Source organism: Solea solea, chromosome 1 (assembly GCF_958295425.1).
Source record: "Solea solea chromosome 1, fSolSol10.1, whole genome shotgun sequence".
In the NCBI taxonomy this organism is placed as follows: domain Eukaryota; kingdom Metazoa; phylum Chordata; class Actinopteri; order Pleuronectiformes; family Soleidae; genus Solea; species Solea solea.
The window spans coordinates 3,763,892-3,781,972 of NC_081134.1; the positions used below are offsets into that span (position 1 = coordinate 3,763,892).

Genomic DNA, 18,081 nt, shown 5'->3' on the forward strand with positions numbered 1-18,081 from the left:
CCTGATTGATTCCAGCCCGAACCCCAGCAGCTAATTTGAAACAGGCTCAAAGCCAATATTTCAATGGCAAAACTCTCTCCCGGAGAGACCAGCAATGGCTTCATAAATCAAACCTGATTCACCAAGAACACAATGATGAAAAGTTCAAACGCTCTCTAAATCTGCTCCAGCTGACAACACGCCCGACAGAAACAGAGAGGACGGTGACATTCATTGGCACGTCCTTGGTAAAGTGCAAAAAAGCTTGGAGGCCTCGTAATGACTAATACTTACGACTCCTGCTCGTTCACTAACCAGACAAAATGTTAACACACTCCACCTTTCTCCCATGCTAATGGGATTAAACCTTCTGGTACTGATTTTATGGGGTGTGTAACAAGATATAAATAATATGGTACAACAAAGGCCCAGTTATTTTTCCCTCCACTCTGAGAAGCTGAGCTTCCCTGGAAGTGAGGATTTTGCCGCATTTATCCAATCGCCGTCTCGTTTATCCAATGTGCTGTCTCATGAAGCATGTGCCAGGCTGCGATGCTGCGGGAATAAATGAGAAGAACATTTTGTCAAATGTAATGAAGCGTTGTATTGAAGTGATGTCAGTAATGAAATGCAAATATAACCGTACATAGAGCAATCGCCTCTGCTGTACTGAGTTTCATTTAGCGAGCGTGATTTGCACGACAATTGGCACATGACATGAGAGAGTGACAGATTTCCATATCCACCTCCATAATGTTTGGTATCATAGTTGTGCTTCACCTCGGGTTGGGGACACAAAGCACGAGAAAGAGGATCCTGCAATTAAATTGTGCAAAAAACGTGGATTGGTTGTTTGGTTTCCATCTGTTGGATTAACATAAATTAGTAGCACCTTCATACTGTATGTTGAGATGTATAAGCTCCACCCATACTACTCTATTTTAGTATAAAAAGGAATTCACTTTCTGCTCTGGATACTCCACACTATCCCCTGGTGTTTTAGAGATGCAGAAATAGGCACTTTTTTAAAATGCTGTTGACTCTGTTTTAGCTTGAAATCTTTGGGGCTACATTTTAGTCTGGATGGGCAAAAAGAGAAGTTACTGTACCCGCATTCACTTGCTGAGTTGTTCTTAAAGTATCAGTGAAGGTTCTCAGTCATCCAGGTCGTAGTCTTCTCCAGTAGTTAGCTGTAGTTGAGTTGAAGAAGTTTCACCTTTCATCATCTGCACCGGAATCATCTTCCGGTATCTGAATGATAGAGACATGATATAGGTTTTTAAACGTGTTATCATGAACACAGATTATTTCTTTGGCCTTATTTGCAATTATGTGTCATTTATTTACATTGCACTTGATGTGTAAAGACTGCAAGGATTGTTTGAGTCCAGGGGTGTTTCAAAGGACTTTGAGGGCCCCAGGCAAAAGGGACTTTTGGAGTGCCAGAAACAGAACCACCCCCATTAAACCTCAGTCCCCCAAGAAACACATGACACCAAACCACAAACCTTTGATTTGACTGAGACTAGTTCACTGACTCATGTCGTTTCCCCTGGACTGAAAACCAATCCAATGTTTTTCTGCTGCTTCAAATCAAACCCTTGACAGAATTATTGAATCCACTGTAATAGAATCTCACTTTTTCTCTCTGTCATTGGTTTGTCACTTCTTCTTTTGCCTTTGCTTCATTTTTCAACTCCCCAAACAAGTGAGGTTCCGTACAGTGACACACTGGTTATGAGACTTTTTGAAACGGATTAATAATAGCATGATGTCTCATTAGGGGGGATTCCATCCAAGGTTAACATTGTAGTCTCCTGAACATAAATGGCCAATCTCTGCAATTAAAGACATCTTCACAAAATTGTTGCTGTGAATTATCATCTTGTGGACCCAGGGGACGCCTCATGTCCCCCGCAGCCAGTTAACTAACACTCCATCACATATATACATGTCCAATTTACTGCAAAATTTGAAGCTCTCTTCATCCCTCCCCTTTTGAACTAATCTATAAAGCAGACACGAGGACCAAAAAATGTTTTACATAAGGTCGTTTTCACCTTCGTTCTTTGGCGCACATCAGAGTTGGGTTGCGCATTCACACCTCCCCAAAACAACCGGACTTCCGAGCAAATTAAAACTAGGGCTGGTGTGAATGCACCCTCAATGTCTCCCAGGTTATGTCGTACAAATGTGGTCAATACCAAAATCTATATTTTCACTTGAGAAATGTCAGCAATGTCACTTCTGTGGTGCTGTGTTGCGTTTCCTTTGTGTTCTCAAAGTCTCTCAGACTGTCTCCTGTCTCCTGTCTCCTGTCCTCTCAGGTCCCCCCATCATCTCCAGTGATTCGGTCCAGTATGCCGTCAGAGGCGAGAGAGGGGAGATCAAGTGTTACATCGCCAGCACCCCCCCACCAGATAAGATTGTAAGTCCATGCTTTCAAGTTATAATTTGCTGCAGAGGTGCTCGACCTTTTCAGATCGTATTTGTCTCAAACAGAATTCTAATCAGATATCAATAATTTTTGTGCTGTTGGCTCGTCCGTCTGCCTGTCTGTCTGTCTGTCTGTCTGTCTGTGTGTGAACAGGCTCCCCAAATGAACTAATTAGATTTTGGTCACCAAAAGTGAGAAGTACCTGTGACATCAAATATGTCTCATTCGTGCGAAATTAGGGAATTTCTGCTATAACTCAGGAACAGAAGGGGGGATTTGAAACCATATTTCCTGCAACACGACTGTTTAACAGAGGCATACAAGTGTGAGGTGGTTATACGTGTAACATGTGCAAAACACTCGGTAAGAGTGGCATTGTTCTCCAACTGCGGCGCGACTACGTGAGAATGATGTGTTCCTTGTTCCACGGCAGCAGTGAGTGTGACTCAGAAAACAGCTGCTGTTCAACTGAAAGACACACAGCATTACAGACAAACCAGGGAACATGGTGTGAAGTAGATGTGACACAAAGAAACATTGAGTCCTTTTGTGATTGTTTTGTTAAAAAAAATCTTGTTTGTACCACGTAGTGTTAGGGCCAATTTTTCAAGAATAAAGTTGTAATCTTTGGAGAATAAATTTGTAATCTTTGGAGAATAAATTTGTAATCTTTGGAGAATAAAGTCGTAATCTTTCGAGAATAAAGTTGTAATATTATTATAATAAAGACGTAATATTATTATAATAAAGTGGGAATATTATTTCAGCAAAATCTTAGATCGGCTGCAAGTTGCTTCTAGATTAGAAATGCGCATTTCATGAAGTTACATTTTGATTTGGGCTTCACAAATAATATATTATGCTTTATTCTCATAATATTACGACTTTATTCTCATAATATTACGACTTTATTCTCATAAAAGTATGACTTTATTCTGGTAAAATTATGACTTTATTCTCATAATATTACGACTTTATTTTGGTAAAATTATGACTTTATTCTCATAATATTACGACTTTATTTTGGTAAAATTATGACTTTATTCTCATAAAATTGTGATGTTTTTCTCAAAAGATTAAATATTTTTAGCTTCCTTCAGTTCCATTGTATGTTTGTGACGTAAAGACTATTTTTTCCAACAAAAAATATTTGCATTGTGTGATATTTGCTGTCATTATTTGATATTTTTAGATATTCTGTATAGAACTGTCTCTGTGTACACTCTTGATCCATATTGACACTGTGGGATCCTGAATGGTCTTGGTGGAGGTTTGCGCTCTCTGATGTTTTTCTTCTTTTCTTGTCCCTCTGATAGACGACGTGGCTGTATACGATCTGATTGCGCTGCAGTACTTCACTGCAAGAGAACACACTGGCTGTTCTGAACCTATGGCTACACGTGAAAACACACACACATACACACAAATAAAGAGGTTATATGTTCAGTCTTGATCGAGATCCTGACTCGGAGGCTTGCCCTCTGCAGTAAACCCCCTTTAGATCCTTTCACACGGTTTAATGTTATCACTGGATTGGATGATTTAGCACAGACACATGGATATACAGTATGTTGTTGATTCTTTTACTTAAGTGATCTATGTTTCTTTGTTCGTCCTGGTACTGCTGGTTGGAAATCACTTTTGAAAGATGTAGCCCATTGACATTAATTGCTCTGCCCTATAGGGACAATAATTTTGCTGCACTTCAAAGATAATGTAGAGCGGTGCATCAAAGCCTTTCCAGGCTTACAACCACTTACAGTACAACAAAGTAATGTCTATCAGTTGGAGCAAGGATGATTTCGCCCTCTTCATATTGTTTTATTCTTCTTATAAAAGGCCGTAAAGCAAACACTATATAACTTTCCTCGGCTGTGCTGTCACTATAGCAAACACATCACGGTGAAAGACTTTTTGATGGTCTTTTTTTTCCAGTTCAACATTCTGACAATCATTAAATGACACATTTTCCGCTCGGTACGCTTCCATGCACAGTTAAGTCTACCTACTGCGCGTTTGTCGCCATTCATTTGTCCCAGCACACAAGCATTCGCAGGGAATCGACTTTACTGAAAGAATTGGAAAGTGTGGCACTTGCACAGAGTGCCCCGGCCAGCGTGAGTCCAATTCCCGAAGCTTTCTACAATACTAAATGTCTGCAATTGCATTTATTCTTCGACTCTCTGTTATATAGTTTAAAGTTTCTTTGCAGCATAGGCAGTTTTTGCCACCACTGGTGTAGAGATAATGTCGTGGAACAGCCAATAGAACTGTCTGAACTGTGAACTTTGAGTGAACTGCCTCGTGGTTGGTCACAGCTTTAGTTGTCGAGCTGCAAACAGAATCGAGGGAAGATGCAGAACTGTAGATCTTGATTTAAATAATGCTGAAAGGTTATTATGGAATTATTGATCAACGTCACCAAAAACAAATCCTGCCATCTATACGTTGGAGACATGGATCAGATTTTCCCTCTTTTTAACCCTTAGAACACAGAGCATTTTGGCTGCTTTTTTTTCATTACTTTGTTTAATTAAACCTACAATATATACGGAGGCTATAAGAATGTGCAATATGGAGTATCTTATATCCTTATTTTCCGCACAACCTATAGGCAAACACACCTGAGCAAAAAGTACTCAGAATGTTTAAAATCCGATTGAATTTGTGAAATTTGGAAATACGTCACAGTTCAGAGTTCTCTTGCCTCGTTTTTATGAACAAAAAGAAGAAGAAAAAAAGGTCTATTTTGTGACTTCTGCAGAATTATCGCTACTTTATATCACTACTAAAAATGAAATAGAAAATGAATCATAACTTTGACTCAACAACACATAAGTTAATATTTTAATAAGCCTGAATATATGATCTATAAACACACATATATATGTATATTTATATATCTATATCTATCTCTCTCTCTCTCTCTCTCTCCCTCTCCCTCTCTCCCTCCCTCCGTGCCGCGTGAGCACTAAGAGTTAAAGGAGTCTCTTTAAATTCCTTCAAACATCACATTTTACCCACAGCTCATTAAAGTGTGACTATTTGCACACATATGATCCTGATAATGGCAACAAAACACTTGTGAGTCACTTTTAAACAAAACATTTGAAATCTGCCAGCAGTATAATCATGTAAAACTCCACACATGGCGGCTTTAACGCACTGATATTAAAAGTTAGCGATTTATGGTCACCATGAAAGAGTCACTGACTCCATTTTGGACCAACAGCTAAAAAAAAAATCTTTCCAATTCAGTGATCTCTTTCAGAGTAGGAGCCATCTTCTCTTTAAAAGAAAGCTTTCACACAGATTGTCCTCGCAGCAAAGCGTAATGGAATATCTTTCCTGAACGTGCCATAACTGCACAACTGCTGTTTCTTCATCCTTGCCTTCTGCTGAAGTCGCTGAGTGCAATACTTGATAAAACTGCAGTTTAATGTAAAGAGCCAGTGCACTATAAGCTACCAAATAACCAATATCGTGTGTGTGTGTGTGTGTGATAAACCTTTGAAAGCGGGAGGGAGAAAAAAAAGAAAAAAAACACTTGAATGCACACAAATCGCAAAAAAATAAAAAAACTGTAAAAAGGCGTAAAAATTGAAATAAATCCAGTAATGACATTTTGAGTTTGAAGGCTAGGATGAGTGAGTGAAAGTGTGGGGGTGAAATAGACAAAGATGAGAGAGGCAGAAAAATAGAGAGCGAGTAAAATTCTGTACCTTTCAGCATCAATTATCCCATTTTTGCAGTGCCGACATGACAGAAATCTCAGCTTTAAGAAAGCTTTAGCCTCCTCCTGCACAGGCAGAGCTCAGAGCGCATAATGTGATACGACATTACAGTCGCGGCTTAATGCAGAGACACAGGGACTCATAAAATATACAGTGTAATTCTGTGTGTGTGTGAGAGAGAGAGCAGATTGAAAAACAGAAAGCAAAAGCCAAACAGTTGTGGAGTGATGTCATTATTGTGAGGAAGAGTGACGAAGAACTAATGAGTGTGACTGTGAAAGATAAGATAAAAAAAAAGATGAATTATACAAATGTGTCAGAGGAAAAAGTAAAAGTTAGGCCATTGTTCATTTTTTTAAAGAAACCAGGTTAAAAGGTACGTCAGCCCAACATATGGCTCCACGCATATTTAATACAACCATGCTTCATATTTAATATCCGCCATGGTTAATAATTTTAACCTTTCAGTGACAGAAATTATGGATTACGTCGCACCTATAAAAACAAAAGCACCTTCAAGGAATGAGGGAAAAGGTGAATGTATTAAAAAATTAACGCGCCGTAAATCTGAGCACAAGTGGCAGAAGACCAGACTGATTAGAATATTTAAGATCTGTTTATTAAAGTCAATTAATCTAATGTAGACAATGCTTTTTTTATTACACCAGCACTCAGAGCGCAGACCTTATTTTCCCTCAGTGTCAATAAACTCCTCTATATCTCAAAAACACTGAATCCATAATCCAATCATTTCTTCAATAAGCCATAATTTACATCTGACTGTAATCCATCCTTCACCTTTTGAGTTATGCTGCTCACAAACGGACAAAATAAACTGAGGTCATTCCTGAAACTTAAAGAACTACAAGATGTTGTTTTGCAGCATGAGCTCTTGAACATCATTGGTTTGTCCTCTTGTTATTAATGCTATTATTTAAAAAAGTTTTATTTAGATTTTGTTTGTGCTGGAGAATAAAAGAGCAATCTAAAACCTCCCATTCCTGGGAAAACATTTTTATTAATATAGCAGTATATGCAGTATAATACGTAGTCTAAAATACTGGGCTGTAAAGACAACAATAGGAACAGATCCCACCCTGGGCAGAGTTGTTAATAATTTAAAAACTAACTGAGAAAACTTAAATCTTCTGATTCTCGGTGCCTCGAAGGCTGTTCAGGCCACAGAGACTCAGTCCTTGCATCACTTTCTCGCTGATTTAGCTGAGGATTCTTCTCCCTTTCTTTTCAGCTGCTGTTTAACTTGTTTGGGATCATCTTTCACCTTTATGATATTTTACATCATGTCCATACTGATGACACAAAGTTATGTATATGTTTTTGACAACAACAATACAGAAACTCATAAATGGCATCATCCAATATGCTGCAGAAATCAAGGACAAAACCTCAATTCTTTGTGCAAACCAAAGCTTCCCGACACCAGCTTCACCCTTCTGAGACACGGGTCTGATATTGTAACAAGTGCCTTTTCTAATGTCTAAAATCATCCTCTCAGATATTTAATCCTTAGAACACAGAGCATTTCAGCTGCTTTTTTCCATGACTATGTTTAAACATAGAGCGTAATCTTTTTTTCACTAACTATACAAACACACCTGAGCAAAAAGTACTCACAAGGTTAAAAATTGGATACTCAGACACTGTCTTTTGTGACTTCTGCACAATTATTGCTACTTTATATCACTACTGAAAATGTGATATAAAAAAGCATGTTGTAAAGTCCAAATATGTGACCTATAACTTCATATTTATATTATATTATATTATATTTGACAGGATTATTGTGTCACACATTCTGACAAACAAACCAGGTGTGAGTGTGTCTGAACCTGCAAAAATATAAAACTATTTCCTTACTTTAGTCTTTCTTAGCCTCTCTTACTATAAGCCTTAATGTGTGTGTGTGTGTGTGGTTAATACTCTTTAAGATAAGATAAAGGGTGATTAGCATTATTGATCCCTGAGGGAAAACTGGCCGGTCACAGTGGTAAAGATCTTGACTTCAGATAAACATCAAACAAATTAAACATATTGGAGATTGCGTCTTGCTCACATTAATCCAGATTCCCTGCCGTGTTTATCAGGACCTGGATTACAAATGTTCTTGTCTACATATGGACCACCGCACCTTGGTTTCAGGTCCTGTTTTAATTTAAACTGTGAGTGAGAGCTGACTACAGATGATGTTCTCCTGGCTCAGTAATGTGTGTTTCTGTGTTGTAAAAAATTGCAATTAGAGGTAGAAGATGCAGTAAATCAGTAAGTGTGTTAATAGAATCACCCTCTGTGTGTTTCAGGTCTGGGCGTGGAAGGAGAACGTGTGGGAGAAGGAGAAGGGCACGCTCATGGAGAGGTACACCGTGGAGCAGAGTAAACCTCCATCCCAGGGTGGCGCTGTTCTCTCCACACTCACAATCAACAACGTCATGGAGTCTGACTTCCACTCGCCGTACAACTGCACCGCCTGGAACTCCTTTGGACCTGGAACCATGATCATCACGCTGGAGGAGAAAGGTGTGTGGAGGAGGGGGAGAAAGTGTTGGCAGTTTAAGTTAATTACTAAAACTGAACTCCACATTTAAAGCTTTGAGATTGGTGTTCTGGTCAGCACCTTGTGTAGGTTCCCAGGCGTGCCTTAGGTCCGGCTCTGGGACTGAATCTTGTTGTTTTTTTGTTGGCGTTCGTCCGTTTGTGAGCGGCAGATTTTGACAGAACTTTCTGCGGATGTGATTTATGGCCCAAGGAGGAAGAGATAAGATATTGATGGTGAAGTGGACGTGGATTCAGGATTTTTCAAAACAACTTGTAACCTTGTGAGATGACATTTTCATCAGTCATTAGTTTCACAGTATTCTGTTTTACATTCAGAGGTGTGAGCAACATTTAGGGCAGGAGAAAACTGACACTCGTGCACACAGTTTTCAATAATGCACACACACACACACACACACACACACACACAATTTTTGGTTCCCAGAACGTTCTGGGAAAGTTACCTTTTGGTGACGGGACGTTCCCCGAAGGTTCTCCTGTGTTTGCCATGGAAAGTTTTCATTACGTTCCCCTAACGTTAGTTTTTGGTTGCAAATTTGGTTCCCAGAATGTTACTTTTCTACAACCTTCATACAACCTTTGGAGAATGTTCTCTAAAGGTTGTGACAAAGGTGGTTACGGGTTACGTTCTGGGAACCTTTAGAGAACATTCTCTAAAGGTTCCCAGAACGTTCCCGTAACCACTGTTGTCACAACCTTCATACAGCCTTTAGAGAATGTTCTCTAAAGGTTCCCAGAGCGTTCCCGTAACCACCTTTGTCACAACTTTCATACAACCTTTAGCGAACGTTCTGTAAAGGTTGTAACAACAGTGGTTACGGGAACGCTCTGGGACGTTGTCACAACCTTCATACAACCTTTGGAGAACGTTCCTTAAAGGTTGCCAGAGCATTCCCGTTACCACCTTTGTCACAACCTTCATACAACCTTTAGAGAACGTTCTCTAAAGGTTCCCAGAGCATTGCCGTAACCACATTTGTCACAACCTTCATACAACCTTTAGAGAACGTTCTCTAAAGGTTCCCAGAGCATTCCCGTAACCACCTTTGTCACAACCTTCATACAACCTTTAGAGAATGTTCTCTAAAGGTTCCCAGAGCATTCCCGTAACCACCTTTGTCACAACTTTCATACAACCTTTAGAGAACGTTCTCTAAAGGTTCCCAGAGCATTCCCGTAACCACCTTTGTCACAACTTTCATACAACCTTTAGAGAACGTTCTCTAAAGGTTCTGATGAAGATTATTCTGCATATGTACAGGACTGACAATAACCCCTGTTGTAAGTCCATTCAGGACTGTGATGCATCTTATTTTGAGGGCTTTCTATGAGACGTTACACTGAGCACATTATTTCTTCATGCTCTGTCAGTCGGGATTATTTCTCCTGTCAGATTTCTCAGGCCTCAGAAAATCTTTGAAAGAGGGCTCAGATTTGTCCCCATGTGTACTCTTACACTGTGTTTATCCCTTATCACACTTGCAGACATGTTTTATCAACACTGCCAGGCCTCAGAGATTCAATATTTAAGTGAGGGCACAACATTCTTGCAGGTTTTTTACGCAAAACAAAGAGGCAGCAGCTGTCCCTCAACCTGAACCCCCTTCTTTTCTCCTCACGTTTGTTTCAGATATTGTTCCAGTGGGAATTATCGCTGGTGGAACCGTGGGCTCCTCCATCCTGCTGCTAATGTTTCTACTGGCAGGCGCCTTCTTCTTCTACCGCCAACGCAAAGGCAGTGAGTGCACACATTGGTTCTTTAGTGTGCGTGTGTGCGTGGGGGCTCGCACACACACACACACACACACACACACACTCTCTGTGTGTCTGTCATTTTTTCCTTTCATCCACTCTCTCTATCTGTCATTGTGCCATTCCACAAAGAAAGGAACATATGTCAAACGTATATAGCATTTAATTCCAGTGAGATTAATGAATATTCATATCAGTCAAAATGTGTTCGTCTTCTGTTATGGAATTACGTTTGTTTTTTTGTTTTTTTAATAAATCATTTATTTTATAATGCAGCTCATACATTGAAGATAACAGAGCAGGAAGCAAGAGCATTTAAAGGTGAATAGTACTTAAATGATGAATTCCTACACTTTATTTGCACAGCCTACGGCAATCCAATTAGTATTTATCATCACAAACCACACGTCCATAAATCGTCCAACCACAGAACATGTGGCGTCTGCAAGTTGTTTCATTTTCATCTGCTCCATTGCAAATAAAGAGTTGGGAAAGACAATGAAGGTGACTGGCACATTCCCCAGAGGGATTTTCTAGGGATAAGAGTATATTTTCTGGTTCCGGGCTGATAACACCAACGCGGAGAAGATATTGTCAAGAATAGGAACTCAACCGAACATCATTGCAGCTCCAGATAAGCAGCTTCTTTTTTTGTAGTGTATGACGCAGTTCAAGGCTTTGCAGATTCAAATCTCTACTTTTGAGCTTTGCGGATGTGGAAGAGACACAAATATTGACTGTTCTCTGTGAATGAAAGTGAACGGTGTCGTGTTCAATACAGAAATGTACCTGAAATACCTCTCTGGCCTCTCTGTGATTCAGCCAAACTAAAAACCTTTTCATCAAGTGCCATAAAACATGTTTCATCTAGGAATGTGCTGCTGAAGCTTTTCATGTTCATGAAAACAGCACTCCATTTTGGCATTAATGGGTCATTGCCATTGTGACTTTAATATTAAAGAGACTCTGGTGTTTATGTAGGTATGAGAGGATTATTTAAATGTACCAGGAATGTCTGAATACTTGACTGAAAATGCAGTAAATGAACCAACTGCCCAGAATATTTTAACCAATTTTTAAAATGGAAAAACTGTCACCACATTTTCCAACAGTGAACTTTTGTCAGTTTTTATTTTGTTGCTATTAAAACCTTATTAATTGACGTACATATGCAGGGGGCTCTGGGTTGGACAGTGTATTAGCGTGGAACGGAATGTGGGAGCTGGTACACGTGCATGCCTGCAAACCCCAAACCGATGCAGACCCTCATTTTTGTGTGAATGGAACCAGAATGCATAAGTAACTCTATGTGGACACAGAGTAAAGAAAGCATCTCCTACCCAGGAGAATGAGACAATCCCTCACTGTCTTCTTTAGAACCATCCCCAGACAATAATGTAACATTTTTTGTTTGAAAATCCTCATCTTGCTCGCCATAGATTCTGAAGGTGGAGTCACGTGTGCGTCGCTCTGTGGTAGAACTGTTGTAGGTTAGCAGGGGAGTGTCTGTTTTAGCTGACTTTGTAGCAAGAGTTGCTAAAGTTCCAAAGTGAAGATGTGATGTCTACATTTGTCGGGACAGGAGACTGTCCTCCATCCCCAACGTAACTGTGGGTGGTATGCAGGAATTACAACCTATAGGTACTTATATAAATATGGGGCCCCTAGTGGTAGTATAAATAACAGCAGTCTTGGTCAATTAGCTTTGATAAGGTTTTCACCAGCAGTCAATCTTCTATAAAGTACCTAAAATGGATACTTGAGTAAAAGTACAAGTATCTCACTGGTAGAAGTTGAAGTCACTTTTTTATAATATTACTTTAGTAGATGACATTTACTGCACTTAAGTATCAAAAGTAATTTTCTGATATAAAATGTACTTAAGTTTTAAAAGTAAAAGTTTTCTTCTTTTTTTTTTAAAGTGAGGAGTTAGGATTGAGGCATGATTGAGCTCAGTGGTAGAGTGATGTTGTCTTTCAACTGGAAGGTTGCGGGTTCAATTCCTGGCTCTGCTAATCTGTAAGTGTCCTTGAGCAAGAGAAATGTAGTGGAGTGTACTGAAGTACAGTGATGAAGTATTTGTACTGCCGGCAGTTCGCTTTGTGGTTAAAGCATTGTACTTGTGTCTTTTTCTAACCCTAACCTCAGTTGAGCTGAAAAACAGCGCTAAAATCATACTCTATGAGTCGTATGTTTCAGTTGAAGGACAGGTTGGTCAAAAAACATCGGCAATGGAGAATTGCTTGTTTTGTTACAGCAGTGGAGTATTTCGATTTTGATTGACCAGTTCTTGAGCTGCACAGCAAAGCAAAGCAACACAATTCCAATACAGTTTGGCATCACTCGACGCTGCTCCGTTCAAAGTCGATGAGCGGTGTATTTGCATTTTTTTTACATTTCATGATGGTGGATACTTTAATCCTCACAATTTAAACTCACGCCTCTCTCTGTCTGTCGCTCTCAATGTGTTTAATGCACGGAAATATGATCAACAGGGCAAATCATGGCTCAGACGAGGCAGTCAGGAGAAGAATTCTTACTTTGTGTTTTAACTAGACTGATCCAGGATATGACTGGAGGTTGTGTTTCTGTTCCAGGTCGCCGCGGTGTCACCCTCGGTAAACCAGACATCAAGGTGGAGACGGTCAACAAAGAGACCCACAGCCTGGAGGAGGAGGCGACCAACGTCTCTACGGCAACCCGGATGGTCAAGGCCATGTACTCTGTGAGTAGATACCCATCTGAGTCACTGGGGGACATGGTGAGGAGAAGTATGGGTCAATGGTCTTCGCTGTACAGATACACTGACACAAAGGGCAACATGGCAGGGAAGACAAACACACACGTTAAAACACATAAGTACACACTCAAGAAAGTCAGATTCTTGTATGTCAAAATTATGCAAACACACTTGACTTGAAAGGAAGAGACAAATATGAGGAACACAATGTCGCACACATGCACTATTAAAATTAAACTCTGATCATAAAAGCACTTGCATACAGAATAAAAACAAAAAACAACAAGCACAAAGAGTACACAAAAAAAAAATGTCATGTTTCTTTCCTTTCCACCCTGGAGAATGTGCAGGATGATGCTCCTGTGGTGCAGCTTTAAAGCTCAGCCCTAAACCTTTCTTTCTTCCAACTACTACGCGTTTCTCATCTTCCCTTCTCTCGGGATGAAAAAACCTGAAACTCTGTTTTCCTCTCCCCTCCCTCTCTTCCTCCTCCTCTCCTTTCTCACCCTCCCTCTTTCCGTGTGTGTGTTTCGTTGTTTGATGGTTTAGTTTCTGCCCTCTGTTTCCCTCTCTCCCTCCACTCAGCCATTCAAAGACGATATGGACCTGAAGCAGGACGTCAGGAGCGAGAGCGACACGCGGGAGGAGTATGAGCTCAAGGTGAGACGCCGGCTCGACGTATCATTATATCCTGCACGGGCACATCACAGGTCATGGGGTCATATCCGCGTCAGATGTGGCATTTGTACTCGAGCCAAGCTTTGCATTTATCTTTTTATCATTATCTGTGCCTGTCATGTTCCAAAACCAGATCAGATATGCGTCATTAGAGTATAATCAAGCTCTCATTTAGGTTGTTTTGATGAGATGAGAGTGAAAATATCCACCTAATCTCAAAAACACTGAAAAACATGTTGGACAACGATCATATAGAATTATATCACTATGTAAATTCTCATTATGGCATGATTGCACCGTCATCGCCAAGCATATTAACACATTCTTTATGTTCTGTAGAACAAAATGTAATAATTGTAAGAACATCCCGCATTATTGTGCCGTTTAAACTGCAAAGCGATTTTCTGTGTGGTTTTACTCGAAGTGGATCATTTCTTTTTACGAGTAACACAAGTAAAAATAAGTGGTGGGCGGGGCTAATGCTAGAACTTTTTTTTTACATTTACCAGATACTTTGTCACTTTCTGCTAAACCCCTTCTCCTTTGGGTGAGCACAGATAGTATAGAATTGCTCCTACATGGTTTTAGTGACGTCTGCTGATGCAACTTTTCCACTCGGGTTGAATGTTTCTGCTCAAGTGAGTTAGTTTTGCGTCTTCACTTTTTATGAACTCTCGTTGTGTGAGAAATTTGCATGGTATCCATCACCATTAGATCATCACACTGAACCTGAAAGCGATTTCCTTTGTGTTGCATTGTTCTCTTTGTGTCGCTGGCCAAAAACCAACAACAGTGCAACTAAATGCTTGAGTCAAGTGAAACACACACATTTCCAGAAGTTACCAGGTCGTCATTCTGCCTCTTTTTAGTCTTGCTCTTTCACTGATGATATGAATCCTTGATTTCTGATTTAAAAAAAAAAAGGTTTAAGTTCAAATATTTAAACTCAAGCAAGCGAAGCAAATAGACTAACTGTGGCCAGTTTCTGCTTCTCTTACACAATCATCTCCTCTGTCGTCACAGGATCCAACCAACGGCTACTACAACGTCCGCGCCACCACCCATGACGAGGCGCGCCCCCAGTCCCGTGCCATCCATTACCAAGGAGAGTTCCGTTCCCCGAACCCCAACAGTGGACCCACCGGTGCCACATCTAGTGGACCTTCAGCCGTTCCCAGTGGTGCAGTTGCCCCCGGCGGAGTGCCGGGCTCGAGGACTGGCTGCTATGACCCACGCCCGCCTTCCAGGATGTCTCACGCCACTTACGCCCAATTCAACACCTTCACGCGTGTGCCACAGAGCCAGCAATCGCCCAGTCTCCCGCCTCCCAATCCACCTCTTCAGTCACCGGGAGATTACCCAGGAGACTGCGGTCTGCTGGACAGCACGACCCAGCTAGCTTATGACAACTATGGATACCCTTCCCAGTATCCGAGCTACCGTATGGGCTTTGCGCCGCCCATAGAGGAAGGGCCAGCCTATGAGATGTATCCAACAGGACAAGGGACCGGACCAGGACCAGGACCAGGACCGGGGCCAGGGCCAGGGCCAGGGCCAGGGCCAGGGCCGAGTCAACAGAGTCCTGAAACAGGGCTGGGGAAATACGGAAGCTCCACTCGCTTCTCGTACTCGTCTCCACCGTCTGACTATTCCCAAAGACACACGCAGCGGATGCAGACTCACGTGTGAGAACATACTGACACACATTTTAAGCTTGCTTTTTATTTTTATTTCTTTTATTTCAGCAGTACGTATAACACAAAGAAACTTTTAGACTTTTCGGGAAAAAAAAAAATGCCATGTTTATAAACATTCAAACATTTGTTTTCTGTATCCACGGCGACCAGTGCATGGAATTTGGTTTCTTAACTAATAAAACCCACAGCATTCAGCAGCATTACAGCACATACACTATAGGTAGCAGCCAACACATGCAGAGCGACATTTCCCTGCGTGTTTGCACGCAGTGTTTACGCATGGACAAAAGCAACAGCGGGCCACAATCAAGAGGAGGGGGATGAAGAGTGGAGCGAGCACTTTGAGGACAGGAGGAAGTAAAAGAAGAAGAAGAGGAGAAGTGTGTTTTTTTTTTTGCTCTTCATCCTTTTTCAATCCCATCTCTGTAAATACGTGCAAAAAAGTTATTTCCTTGTACAAACCTATACAGTGTGATGCAGTTCAGCAAACCTTCCTGTAGACCACAATTTCATGCATTTTCTGCGTGCAGACTACACACTCAAACACACACACACACACACAGATTATTTGTTTCTACATATTGCAGCAACGTGGCAGCTTGGACTTCAACTACATCTGGCACTTTGTGATCCTCTTTCCTCACTCAATCCTACCCAGTGGCCATGTTTTATTTTGTACAAGATCTACCTTGATATAAGTGGGACAACGCTTCCTAAGTGGTGGTCCAGTGAGTGACCAGAGTGCCAACGCTTGTGCCACACAAACGCAAAAAAAACATTTTAGTAACGTGCGTCTCCTTTGGAAAAGTGTGCGACCAGACGCTCAGACGGATAACGAGGTTTTGCAAAAATGCCACATCAGAAAAGGAGAGGATTGGTAGCAATGAGCATCTCTGCAAACCTCTGCTCCACCTCAACTCTCATTTTTATCATCCTGTCACATTTCACTCCAGGTCAAAGCTGTAAATGTCCGTTAAAAAAAAAACAAAACCGTGTGGCAGGAGTCTGAGTTTCTTTGCCATCAAATGAATTTCTGCTTTTTGTACAAAAAAAGAAAGAAAAATACCTCCCCTTTTCCTCAAGTGTCAAAAAGTATTTCTTTCTCACATGCACAGTAGAATAGATTCTTTTTTTCCCCTCATATTTGTACGAAACCATAATATTGGAAAAGATGGCATTACATTTTATAGTATTTTTATAAAGGAGTTGTGGACCAAAGGTTCAGCGGTTTGGGTGACACGCGCTTTTTAATGTGTATGTGCCAACGTAATTGTGACTGGAAATGATTTGGGTTTCCTTAAAAGAAAAAAAAATGATGGGATGGAGATGGATGGTATTTTTTTAAATGGATGTTATAGACTTAAATTAGAAGATTTTTAAAAAAGAAAGAAAAAAAATCATTCTGAAATGACAGCCAGGAAATAAAGGGTGGATGTGAAACCCTCTCCCCCCTTTGACTTCCGGTCACATGACTGGACTGCCTTTTTAAAAATGTCGACGACATTCAAAATGATGGATGGAGAACAAGCAGCAGCTCGACCTGAGTTGTGCAGTCAGCGATGAGACGGTTGGCGTGTGGTTTAACATATCAAAATGAAGGAACCGAGGCTTGGAACTCGCTCATGTGGTGCTTTGTACATGTGTCTGTGTCTGTGTGTTGGTCTCCTCACTGCAACAGCGGTATTTTATGTGTGAGGGTTTTTGTTTTTTTGTGTTTTCCATGATATTGTATCCGCTTTGGTACGTGTGAGTTTTGACTGCAAAGATCATGATGATTTTGTGTTGAAAACTTTAAAAAAAAACTAAAAAAAACTCCTGCAGCTTTGCTTGTTTTCTCCCAATAGTAAAATTCACAATATGAGCAGTTTACAAGAGTCTTTTCAAGTCTGAACTCCTCTAATTTGAAAAATGTGGATCATTATCTCTGTAACAGGTTTGAAGAGTCGTTACATAATAACAAGTGATACATACAAAGCCTTACTTATAAAGAACACATTTCTCTCACATTTGTTTTCAGACACCACTCAAAATTATCAGTGGTTGTTTTTTTTTTAATTGCTCCATTTTGTGCTTTTTCTTCTTTAAAAGAAAAAATAATAGTGTGGGTAGATTAATGCATTCTTTCTTCTTCTTCTAAGTCTATTCCTCCACATGTCTGCCCTGATGCAAAGTAATTTAATTCTGAGTAGTTACCAAAACACTGCTGATACCTCTGCATGACGTATGTCAGGATGTCAGGATGATCTTGTTTTCTGTCTTTGTTTGTGAGCAGCACATGTGAGGACAGATTTGACTGGAATTGTCTGAGGTAGATGATGAAGATTATGGCTCAATCAAGGAAGTCACAAAATGACTTTGGTGGTTTACGTGACCTGTGTTTGTGTGGGTTTTCTCCAGGTTCTCCGCTTTCCTTCCACAGTCCAAACACATGCAATATGGGGATTTTGGTCAATTGGACACTCTAAATTGAACTGTGTGTGAGTGGGTGGT

The 18,081-nt window shown here is 40.5% G+C and overlaps 1 protein-coding gene across 2 annotated transcripts in view; it reads left to right on the top strand.

The window, feature by feature from the left end:
• The window catches only part of kirrel1b (kirre like nephrin family adhesion molecule 1b), an 80,869-nt gene extending 63,489 nt beyond the window's left edge, over positions 1–17,380 (top strand). Inside the window, exons 10-15 of one of the 2 annotated variants that reach the window (XM_058636997.1) lie at positions 2,307–2,407; positions 8,469–8,685; positions 10,355–10,462; positions 13,074–13,201; positions 13,766–13,876; positions 14,918–17,380. In XM_058636997.1, coding sequence (XP_058492980.1) covers positions 2,307–2,407; positions 8,469–8,685; positions 10,355–10,462; positions 13,074–13,201; positions 13,766–13,876; positions 14,918–15,583 — 1,331 coding nt within the window. In that variant the 3' untranslated portion in view covers positions 15,584–17,380. The remainder of the gene's footprint in view (positions 1–2,306; positions 2,408–8,468; positions 8,686–10,354; positions 10,463–13,073; positions 13,202–13,765; positions 13,877–14,917) is intronic. The other variant, XM_058637005.1, reaches the window with a different exon arrangement.
• The last annotated feature ends 701 nt before the right edge of the window (positions 17,381–18,081 follow it).